The 10,893-nt window shown below is 47.3% G+C and overlaps 1 protein-coding gene across 4 annotated transcripts in view; it reads left to right on the top strand.

The window, feature by feature from the left end:
- The first annotated feature begins 2,278 nt into the window (after nt 1-2,278).
- Nucleotides 2,279-10,893, top strand: part of CARS2 (cysteinyl-tRNA synthetase 2, mitochondrial) — a 60,361-nt gene continuing 51,746 nt past the window's right edge. For 3 of the 4 annotated variants that reach the window (XM_025364723.1, XM_025364722.1, XM_025364725.1), the window contains exons 1-3: nt 2,578-2,916; nt 3,216-3,266; nt 7,340-7,457. In XM_025364723.1, the coding sequence (XP_025220508.1) occupies nt 2,696-2,916; nt 3,216-3,266; nt 7,340-7,457 (390 nt within the window). In that variant the 5' untranslated portion in view covers nt 2,578-2,695. Of the gene's footprint in view, nt 2,424-2,577; nt 2,917-3,215; nt 3,267-7,339; nt 7,458-10,893 lie in introns of those variants that run through there. The other variant, XM_025364724.1, reaches the window with a different exon arrangement.

Below are 10,893 nucleotides of genomic sequence, written 5' to 3'. Positions count from 1 at the left end.
CTGTAATCCCAGAGTGCTGGGAGGCCGAGACGGGCGGATCACGAGGTCAGGAGATCGAGACCATCCTGGCTAACACGGTGAAACCCCGTCTCTACTAAAAAATACAAAAAAAACTAGCCGGGCGAGGTGGCGGGCGCCTGTAGTCCCAGCTACTGGGGAGGCTGAGGCAGGAGAATGGCGTGAACCCGGGAGGCGGAGCTTGCAGTGAGCTGAGATCCGGCCACTGCACTCCAGCCTGGGCGACAGAGCGAGACTCTGTCTCAAAAAAAAAAAAAAAACAAAAAACAAAAAAAATTATGATGTTCTATGAACAATTGAAATATGCCAGATGTCCAGATTCATGTGCAGATTTGATCTTCAGTGTTACTAAGCTGCTTTCAGAATCTGTGCTCCAGTTATTTCCTTGAATCCATGTGTTCTCACAGATTGCAGCTGAGCTTTTGTTAATTTGCTTTATTTACTGGCACATCTAATATCTGAATCAGCTTTATCAGGTATTTTGCTATTCAGATTTCTTCCCACCTGCTCAAGTAATCCCTTGTGTAAGGGATTAATTCATCAACATTCAACAAGCCCTTTTCTTTCTTTTTAAATTTTTTTTCCAGCCACAGCAAAACAAAACAACAACAACAACAACAAAATAAAACCCAAGTGCTTTTCTGAACTTAGTGCAGGGCACAGTGAGAAGTTCAAAATAATGTACAATTTAAGATACTCAGGGAGATAAATATACACACAGCACTAGAAAGTTACAAAATAACAAAGCAGTAAAGAAGTGATAATATTCAGGAGAATTTAGAGTAGTTAGGTAAGATGAGTGGTTAGCATTGATGTAGACAATATGGTCTCTTAATTCTAACATTTTAACCTTGTTAAATTAGACCATAGATTACGTTAGACTACAGTTAGCTTGAAACAGAATTGCAGAGTTGGACTCCAGGATATTGAGAAACTACTTTAGGTACATACTTGTTTGTCTCTACTTAAACCTTTGCTTTTCAATAAAACACCAAAGCAAACTAAAAAAAAACAAAACAACAACAACAATAAAAAGCAGGAACCTCTCCTGTTTTGACAACTGGAAAAGCAAAGGGGACTTTTTCTTTTTTTGAGACATTGTATTGCAAGACACCCAGAGGCACCTTTTTTTTTTTTTTTTTTCAGATGGAGTCTCCCTCTGTTGCCCAGGTTAGAGTACAGTGGCGTGATCTCAGCTCACTGCAACCTCCACCTCCCGGCTTCAAGCGATTCTCCTGTCTCAGCCTCCCCAGTAGCTGGGACTACAGGTGCACGCCACCATGCCCGGCTAATTTGTGTGTTGTTAGTAGAGACAGGGATTTCCCCGTATTGGTCAGGCTGGTCTCGAACTCCTGACCTCAGGTGATCCGCCCACCTCAGCCTCCCAAAGTGCTGGGATTACAGGCGTGAGCCACTGCGCCGTGCCCAATAGAGGCACATTTGTCAAGATAATGTGAGTAACTTTCAGAATGTTTTTCTCAAGATACCTGATCATGGAACTTTTAACCTTAAGATGAATCACAAACAGACATTTCTGCTATACATATCTGATGAATGTAGTTTCCTAGCTTTGGTCATTTCATCCAGAGACCCCAGGAGAGTGTTGAAGTGCAGACATGCTATGTGTGGTGGGGGGGGATACACGCTGTGTATTGGAGTGCAGGTGTAGTGTGTGTTGGAGTACACACTGTGTATTGGGGTGCACACTGTATTGGGGTGTAGATGTGTGGGGGCCCACACTATATTGAGGTGCACATTGCATTGGGATGCAGATGTGTTTGCTGGGATGCACACGTGCTGTGTTGGGGTGCATACTGTACTGGGGTGCAGACATGGTGTTAGAGTGCACAGTTTATTGGGGGTACACACTGTGTATTGGTGTGTATACTGTACTGGGGTGCAGACATGGTGTGTGCTGGGGTGCACACTGTATTGGAATGCTGACGTGGTGTGTGCTGGGGTGCATCCTGTGTATTGGGGTGCACACTTATTGGGATGCAGACTGTGCTGGGTTGCACACTGTGTATCGGGGTGCACTGTGTTGGGATGCTGACAGTGTGCTGTAGTGCACACTATATTGGGGTGCAGATGTGTGCTGAGGTGCACACTGTATTGGGGTGCAGATGTGTGTGCTGGGGTGCACACTGTATTGGGGTGCAGATGTGTGTGCTGGGGTGCACACTGTATTGGGGTGCTCACGTGTGTTATGGGTGGACACTGTGTATTAGCCTGTTGACCTGGGGTGTGATGGGATGCACACGTGCTTCGCTAACAGGCCAGGGCCTGGCAGCAGAAGCTTGCACTGTAAACGCTCCCCTGGCGCCGCGCACACAGGTCCAGGCTGGTACGGAGCGCACACGGACTCCTCGCAGGACCTGGGCTAATAAGGAGAGGAGATCGGCACGGTCCCGCCTCTTCCTACGGCCTCCTGGCGCGGCACCGCCCTCCTCCCTCCACCCCTGGCCTTCCCCGCCCCCACCCCTTCGGGCCCAGGTTCTCCACCCTGGCGGCGGGCGACTCGAGCCAGGCCAGAGGCAGGCGCTACCTGAGGACCGCTTCCGGGAGTGGGCGTGGCCCCAAGGGCGGGGGCGGGGCGGGGCCGTGCTGCTTTTGCGCGCCGGGACGCGTCCCGGGTGTGGCTCCTGTCTCCGCCCAGTCGTAGGCTCTGGCCGCTGACATGCTGAGGACGCGCGGCCGAGGCCTGGGCGCCCCGCTGCTCCAGGCCGCGCTGGGCCTCGGGCCGGCTGGGTGGCACTGGCCTGCGGGCCGGGCGGCGAGCGGGGGACGCGGGCGGGCCTGGCTGCAGCCCACGGGCCGGGAGACGGGCGTGCAGGTGTACAACAGCCTCACTGGAAGGAAGGAACCCCTAATCGTGGCGCACGCCGAAGCCGCCTCCTGGTGGGCCGCGCGGGACTGGGGCACGGGCGGGGGCCGAGCGTGGTGGAGACTTCCCACAGCTGAACGGGATCTGGTGTCGGGGAGGACGTTTAGGAAGCTGCTTGGAGGGCGTCGTTCTAGAAGCTGGGAATGCGCAGTGCATTTGCAGGTTTGGGTATGAGTTGAGCAAGTATGATAAACCCCGGCTATTCATCCCCCAGAAGTGGTTACTTTAAAAATTATATGATAATTATAACTGAGAATCGAAAGTCTTTTCTTGCAAGTATGTTCCACACGATGGATTTTAACTTTTTTTTCAGGTATAGCTGCGGACCAACTGTATATGATCATGCGCACCTTGGCCATGCTTGGTGAGTTTCCTGGATTTGAATTTTCAAAGGACCATTTATTTTTGAAAGCCTTTTGCTGATTTATTTTATCTCTTAAGTGGCAACTTAGGGATGTAGAATAATTCTACATTCCAGGCATTGTGGGAGATGTTACAACCTCGTTTGGTTCTTACAGTGATTCTGAGCACGTATGCTCATTTTACAGGTGAGGAAACTCAGGGAGGCAATGTGGAGCGCTGTAAAATGACCCGTTTTGAAACTAGATGTTTTTTGCTGGGTTTGGTGACATCAAGAGGCCTTTGCGGGGTCCCAGGGTCCTGCTGGTCAGTCATTCCTGGGCCCCACCACTTCTTAGCTTTTCAGCACTGGGCAAGCCACTTTATTGCTTTGAGTCCTGGTTTCTTCATCTTTGTGATGGGAATGATAATTTGGATCTTATAACAATTTTAGTAAATAATGCCCATAAAATGCTGCTTAACACAGTACCTCACATGTGAGATGTCACAGGGCTCAATAGTGATTAACTTTCCTAAGAGTACACATTGAGGAGGTATTGGAACTGGGGTGAGGCTTGGTTAACCTGACTGCCAAGTAGTTGCTCTTTTAACCTCTTAACCATAAGATATACTGCCTCCTACATTTGCCAAAATTACCACTTTTCCTAATATTTTGTATATTTACAAATATAGTGTACAAAAATTACATATTGTAGATTTTTTAAAACTTAGTATTGTTCAGTCCTAGATTAAAAGTAAAAAGTTACATTTACTCTGTATACTTTTGTTTTTCTTTTTTTGAGACGGAGTCTCTCTCTGTTGCCCAGGCTGGGGTGCAGTGGTGCAATCTCCGCTCACTGCAGCCTCCGCCTCCCAGGTCCAATTGCCGCCTCCTGGCAGCAATTCTCTTGCCTCAGCCTGTGGAGTTGCTGGGATTACAGTCATGTACCACCATGCCCAGCTAATTTTTGTGTTTTTAGTAGAGACGGGGTTTCAACATGTCAGCCAGGCTGGTCTTGAACTCCCGACCTCAAATGATTCACGTGCCTTGGCCTCTCAAAGTGTTGGGATTACAGGCATGAACCACCGTGCCCAGCTTACTCTGTGTACTTTATATATATATATGTGTGTGTATGTGTGTATATATATATATCACGGAGCAAGATCGGAGCCTTTTTTTTGTGTTTTCTTATAACAAAAATAAAATCATCTAAGAGTCATTTTTCCCCTTTACTTTGGGCTAACATACTGTTAATTATCAAAAGCATATTTCGACATCTTTCTTGAATTATAAAATACGTTGGGGAAATGTTAAAAACAAAACCCCCATCCTGGAAAACCTTTCCACAAAGGTAGAAGAGAAAGAAAAGAGAAAGAAAACAGTTCTGTTACTTGAATAAGCCTTAAACCAGAAGGGGATGAGCTAAAATAACTGCAGAGACAGAAAGAAATCTCATCCTTCTATAGAGCTTTGAGGACACAACCTGTCTCAGTCTATGAGTCTGCTATAACAAAATATCCTAAAATGGATGACTTATAAATAATAGAAATTTCTTTCTTTCTGGGGCTGGGAAGTCCAAGATAAAGGCACCAGCAAATTTAGTGTCTGGTGAGGGTCTGCCTGCTGTGTCCTCACGTGGTAGAAGGTAGAGGGAATTCTCTGAGGTCTCTTCTGTAAGGGAATTAACCCCTGTCATGAGCTCTCTGCTGCCATGACTTCATCACTCCCATAAGCTCCACCTCCTAAAACCATCACCTTGGGGGTTAGGGTTTCAACCGTGAATTTGCAGTGAAGACAAACATTCAGACCACAGCATAACCCATTGCTTCAGCTGAGTTACAGTGTGGAGTCAGATGACAAGGTAGGCCCATCTCCTCCAAGGACACTGGGAAATGGGGCATTATTTTCCTTGATTACATTTCAGAGGGGGGTCCCAGGTTTTGAAATTTTCTTGGGTTGTAAAACTGCCAAGAGGTTTATTTAGCCATTTAAAAGATTGACATGCATTTGAAGAGGACTGAGGAAGAAATCCTAAAAGTTGCTGGGGAGAGAATCTCTTCTCATTTCCAACTAGGATAATCAAGTCTTGCAGTTTTAATTTGTATAATATTTACCTTTATGAATACAGAAATGAATACACGTCTCAAGTGCGCAGCTGAATACCTGTTATAAGCTGTGTCCACACAGGGCCTTCCCAGGGGCTGGTGGGAGCTGGGACTCTCCCCTTGACCACCTTCCTGTCAGCCTGGCCAACCCCTCCAGGCCTTCGCTGGGCTGGCCTGCCCCACCTCCCTCTCCCCGTCTCAGCTCTCCTAGCATTGTACTCCTTCAGTGGTTATTTATGCAACCATCTGACGTCGCTAGCATGATCTAATTATTTCAGCTCCAGCAGGGCAGGAATCCGCATGGTGCCTGCGGCAGAAAGGTAGTATTTGAGCAATGGGTAGGACTCAGTTCACTGGAAAGAGACACCCTGAAAATAGCCTCCACCATTTCCAGAAGAGGTCAGAGGGATGGAAACCCTGTTTGGGGAAAACAAATAGACCAGTTTGGTGCCAGTGGGGAGGAGCAGGGGAAGGGATGGGGCGTCAGTTGCAGCCAGACTGGGGAGGGTGCTGCGTGGTCTGGCCCAGAGAGTTTGGATTTCACGCGATGGTAGATGGAGTCACCCTGGAGCATTTTGAGGGAAGACTCTTAGCAAATGAATCATTTCAGCAATCACCCAGATGAGCGCACTGGGTTCACCCAGTGGATGGAAAAAACGGGGCAGAAAGAGTCGGGCTAATGGTCTCATGGTTCATGGTGGAGTCACAGAAGCAAGTAGAGGTCTCCTGATGCCATGTTCTTCTGACTCGGCTGCCTGGCACTTGCAAGGGGTGTGTGTGTGTGTTTGTGTATAGAGTGGCCCCTGTGGTCACAGCCTGCCTGCACGTCTCAGGGTCTCAAGTTGCTCATGGCCCTGCATTCTGCCAGCTCTGCCAAGCTGTGGAGCCTCTGCTGTCTCCAAGGGCAGTTCCAGGACTCAGCCTGGGCTCCTCTGGGCCAAGCAAGGGACTTGACTCTTGTTTTCATTTGCTTTAGGTTCCTGTAATTTTTTTCTTGTAAATCTCACATCTTTAAGAGTCTTTCCCAACTTGAGGGGAATGAAGAGCATGGTGATGAGAATGGTAATAATAGCTTGTGCTTTTAGAATTCATGCTGCACAGGCAGTAAGACTGGACAGCAGTCCTGTGGGGTGGTAGGACTTTGCCCAATTTATAAGCAAGCAGACCGAGCTGTGAGAGGTTAATTATCTTGTTGAGGAGTTTTGGAGATAGTTTTGTCCCTGGAATCAAGATTTGGTCTCAGCTGTGTTTGGGGAGGGGGCGTGTGGGAGGTGAAAGTGATACAGTAACATGGCTAGGATTCCCGCACACCACCCTAAGAGAAAACAATTTTATGAACTAAAATTTAGAGAGACCACATGGGTAGCAGAGGTGAGCGTGACATTAGGTAACCTTGAGTTTTAAGGTTACTTTTATGGGAAAACAGATGCTTGTGATGCTAAGTAGATTTTAAACCCTTTTAGTTTTACAAGCCTGAGTTACCCCAGTGTAGTATATAAATAAGCTGGCATTTTAAAATATCCTATACTAGTGTATGCATTCTTAGGAGTAATCTTATATGGTTTCAATGGAATTGTACTTGTTTTGATTTGGTATTTGCTTCTGTCTGTTTTGTCATAGTGAAAAATTAGAATTACTCTAGAACATGAACAAGAATGGTGAAAACACTATCTTAACTAGGAGATTGTATTATGAGTGAATTTTTATACAATTAAATAGACTTAAACTCACTTAACAAGTCCAAAATTAAAAATGCTAATATTGTGTCCTGAAATGGATGCAATACCTTTGTCAGTTTCTCCTGAGAACCCTTGCAGCCCAGGCCCTGGTGTCATCAGTGAGAGAGAGTTTCCTTGTACTTGCTCCGCTGAGCTGTCCATTGTGTTACACAGTGGAAGTTATGAAGCAGCATGTTAAAATGTAATGGATTTTTTACAAAGATAACTGAGGACTTTATGTATGAAAGACATCCTGACACTTTTTTTCTTTCAGCTCGTATGTTAGATTTGATATCATTCGAAGGATCCTAACCAAGGTTTTTGGATGCAACATAGTCATGGTGATGGGTATTACAGATGTAGATGATAAAATCATCAAAAGAGCCAATGAGGTAAGTGGAGAAGAGCTACGTTTATTGATAATGCCATTGGTTAGTGTTCTGAGCCCTTCCTGAAAGTGGTTCTTGGCCGGGCGCGGTGGCTCACGCCTGTAATCCCAGCACTTTGGGAGGCCAAGACAGGTGGATCACTTGAGGTCAGGAGTTTGAGACCGGCCTGTCCAACGTGGTGAAACGCTGTCTCTACTAAAAATACAAAAATTAGCCAGGTGTGGTGGCAGGCTCCTGTGATCCCAGCTCCTCAGGAGGCTGAGGCAGGAGAATCACTTGACCCTGGGAGGCGAGGGTTGCAGTGAGCAGAGATTATGCCTCTGCACTCCAGCCTGGGTGACAGAGACTCTGTCAAAAAAAAACTCTCCTGGCCCCTCAACCACAAAAAAAAAGAAGGTGGTTCTTGTTAGCGTTTTACAAGTAGTTCTCACATCTTACTGTCCATGTGTGGCCAGTGGGTGTAATCTGAGACATGAAAGAGTGGTGGCTCACCAGGGCATCTTTGGTGTCCTAGTAAAGGAAGTTAACATCTATCGTATTGTGTATTGTGATCGTATTGTGTGTTGTGATCGCTGAAGCCTTTTCTGTGGCCTTGTGTCATTACCTCCTTCTGTGGTCACCTGGCTCGAATCTTACTCCCTCTCCTGGCCCCTCAGCCTCCAAGGGAAATGACTTGACTTTCTCTTTACTGAGGGAACCAGGACCACTGTTTGGACATACTCATATTTGTGCTAATGATGCCTTTCATGTCTGTGTCTTTATAGTTTAAAAAGTACTTTTTGTATCTATTTCTATTTCAGTCTCAGAACAACCCTGTGTGCTGCGCAGAGCAGACCTTACTGTGCTTTTTTAAACACATTTTATTCCGTATTAAAAAAGTATTTGAAGTGATTTGAGATCTACAGAAGAATGACAAGAATAGTACAGAGATCTCCTGCCGCCACCCTGGGTTTCCTCGTGGCCATTGTTGCGCTGCGTTGGGCCATCATCTCTCTGTTCTAGACTTTTCCCACCAGGCCGCCCTGCCTCTCTGCACATGCCATGCAGGCCTTCAGAGCAAGGTCACTGGCTCTCGAGGCCCGCATAGCCCTCCCAGCCCTCCCAGTCAGGAACCGGACATCGATGCAGTGTGCTGGGTAACATGGATGTCGACCCACGGGTGTTGTCCCTGTCCCCCAGCGCCTCTTTCTTTTCTGTCCCAGAACCCGTTCCAGAGTCCTGTTGTCTCCTCGGTCTCCTTCAGTCTTCAGTGGTTCCCTGTCTCATGTCCTTGGCAGTGTCAAGGATTATAGGACTTTGATTTTGTAGGTGGCCCTCCACTCAGGTTCACTGGATGTGTCCCCATCTTGAAGAAGAGTCAAGAGGTTAAGGTGATCGCATCTTGAGGTTGCACAGACCTTCAGGGGCAGGACTGCTCCCAGGGCTCTGACTTCAGCTATCTCCGGGGAAGTCCCCCTGCCAGGTGGGAATGGCCTGCGCACTTGTGGCGGGTAGCAGAAGTCTCTTTCCCATGCAGGCTGTGGCCCCACTGGAGTCTGGCCCACACCTGGAGTGTGGCGCCCAGCAGGCTTTGGGAAGACACAGTGGATGAAGTTGTACAGGTAGGTGAGACATTGGAGGCGCCTCCTCAGGCTCTCCCTGATGGCCGGGGGCCAGTGCCCCGCACATCACTTCTACCAGAAGAGCTTTGGTGGGTCCTTTGGCTTTACCTGCTGGTGAGGAAGACTTTTCCTAAAGAAGCCGTTCTGATGAAACGCTGTCGCTATTTGCCGCACGTGCTGTCTTGCGTCGGCTGTCTCCATTGTGGGTGCTTCTAATCACCATTCTCTCTGGACATTTTTGCCCATTTTCACAACTCACTGTGGTTTAGCATACAAGACAGTCTATTCATTTGTGTGTTAGTTAAGATGACTGGCTGTTTCCTTTTCCTGAATCTGATGAAGGAATTTAAGTAAAGCTGACCTAATTTGGATGTGAACAGTTATCCTAGACGAATTGTAGTCTTGTGATACCTTTGCCAGTTAGCACTGCTTTTACCAGCATTTGTTACAGTGGAAATGTTCTAACATACATGAAGTAGAGAGAAGAGCATATGAACCATGCACCTGTCACCGGCGTCCATGGTCAGCACCTGTTCCACCCCTGTTCTCTCTGCTTTTTGTGCAGATCACCTGTGGAGTGTCCAGTGGTGGGCTGCTGTTTGGCAGTTTAACACTCCAAGAACAGATTTTTCCATTTCGTTTTCCAATGTGGTGCTTTTCTGAAGTCTGGCTAATTAGACGGTGTTTGTCTTAGTCTGTTTTGTGCTGCTATAACAGAACACCACAGACTGGGTAATTTATAATGAATAGAAATATATTTGCTCACTATGCTGGAGGCTGGAACACTAAGATCAAGGTGCCAGCATCTGGCAAGGGCCCTCTTACTGCATCTTCCCATGGTGGAGGGCAGGAGGTCAAGGGGAGAGAGAGAACCCCTGCCAAAAGCCCCCTGCCCCCACCCCTCCTTTGGTTTTTCTTTTTTTTTTTTTGGAGACAGGATCACACTGTCGCCTAGGCTGGAGTGCAGTGGTGTGGTCATAGCACAGTGCGGCCTTGATCTCCTGGGCTCAAGCAATTCTCCCATCTCAGCCCTCCTAGTAGCTGGGACTCAGCTGTGCACCACCACACCTGACTAGTTTTTTTTTTCTTTCTTTTTTTTTCTATTTTTAGTAGAGATGAGGTTTCGCTGTGTTGCCCAGGCTGGTCTCAAACTCCTGAGCTCAAGCAATCCTCCTGCCTCCGCCTCCCAAAGTGCTAGAATTACAGATGTGAGCCACTGCACCTGGCCGGAAAGCCCTTTTAAGAAGGCAGTAAGCCCATCCAAGAGGGTGGGGCCCTCAGGCCTAATCACTTCTTCAAGTTCTCACCTCTTAATACTGTTACAAGGGCAAATCAATTTCAACATGAATGTTTGACAAACATTCAAACCATAGCAGTATTTCTGGTGGTTTTTAAAAAGAACTTGCTGGTTTTTTTTTTTTTTTTTTTTTTTGGTGAGACAGAATTTTATTTTTTTTTTTTTTTTTTTTTTTTTTTTTTGAGACGGAGTCTCGCTCTGTCGCCCAGGCTGGAGTGCAGTGGCCGGATCTCAGCTCACTGCAAGCTCCGCCTCCCGGGTTTACGCCATTCTCCTGCCTCAGCCTCCTGAGTAGCTGGGACTACAGGCACCCACCACCATGCCTGGCTAATTTTTTGTACTTTTAGTAGAGACAGGGTTTCACCGTGTTAGCAAGGATGGTCTCGATCTCTGGACCTTGTGATCCACCTGCTTCAGCCTCCCAAAGTGCTGGCATTACAGGTGTGAGCCATCGCGCCCAGCCAGACTCAAGATATTTTCATAAGCAATAACTGAATTTTGAGAGACATTTGTCCTTCGGACGGGAGGATTAGGTACATCC

Source organism: Theropithecus gelada, chromosome 17 (assembly GCF_003255815.1).
Source record: "Theropithecus gelada isolate Dixy chromosome 17, Tgel_1.0, whole genome shotgun sequence".
Lineage (NCBI taxonomy): Eukaryota > Metazoa > Chordata > Mammalia > Primates > Cercopithecidae > Theropithecus > Theropithecus gelada.
This window is presented reverse-complemented; position numbering and strand designations above follow the sequence as displayed.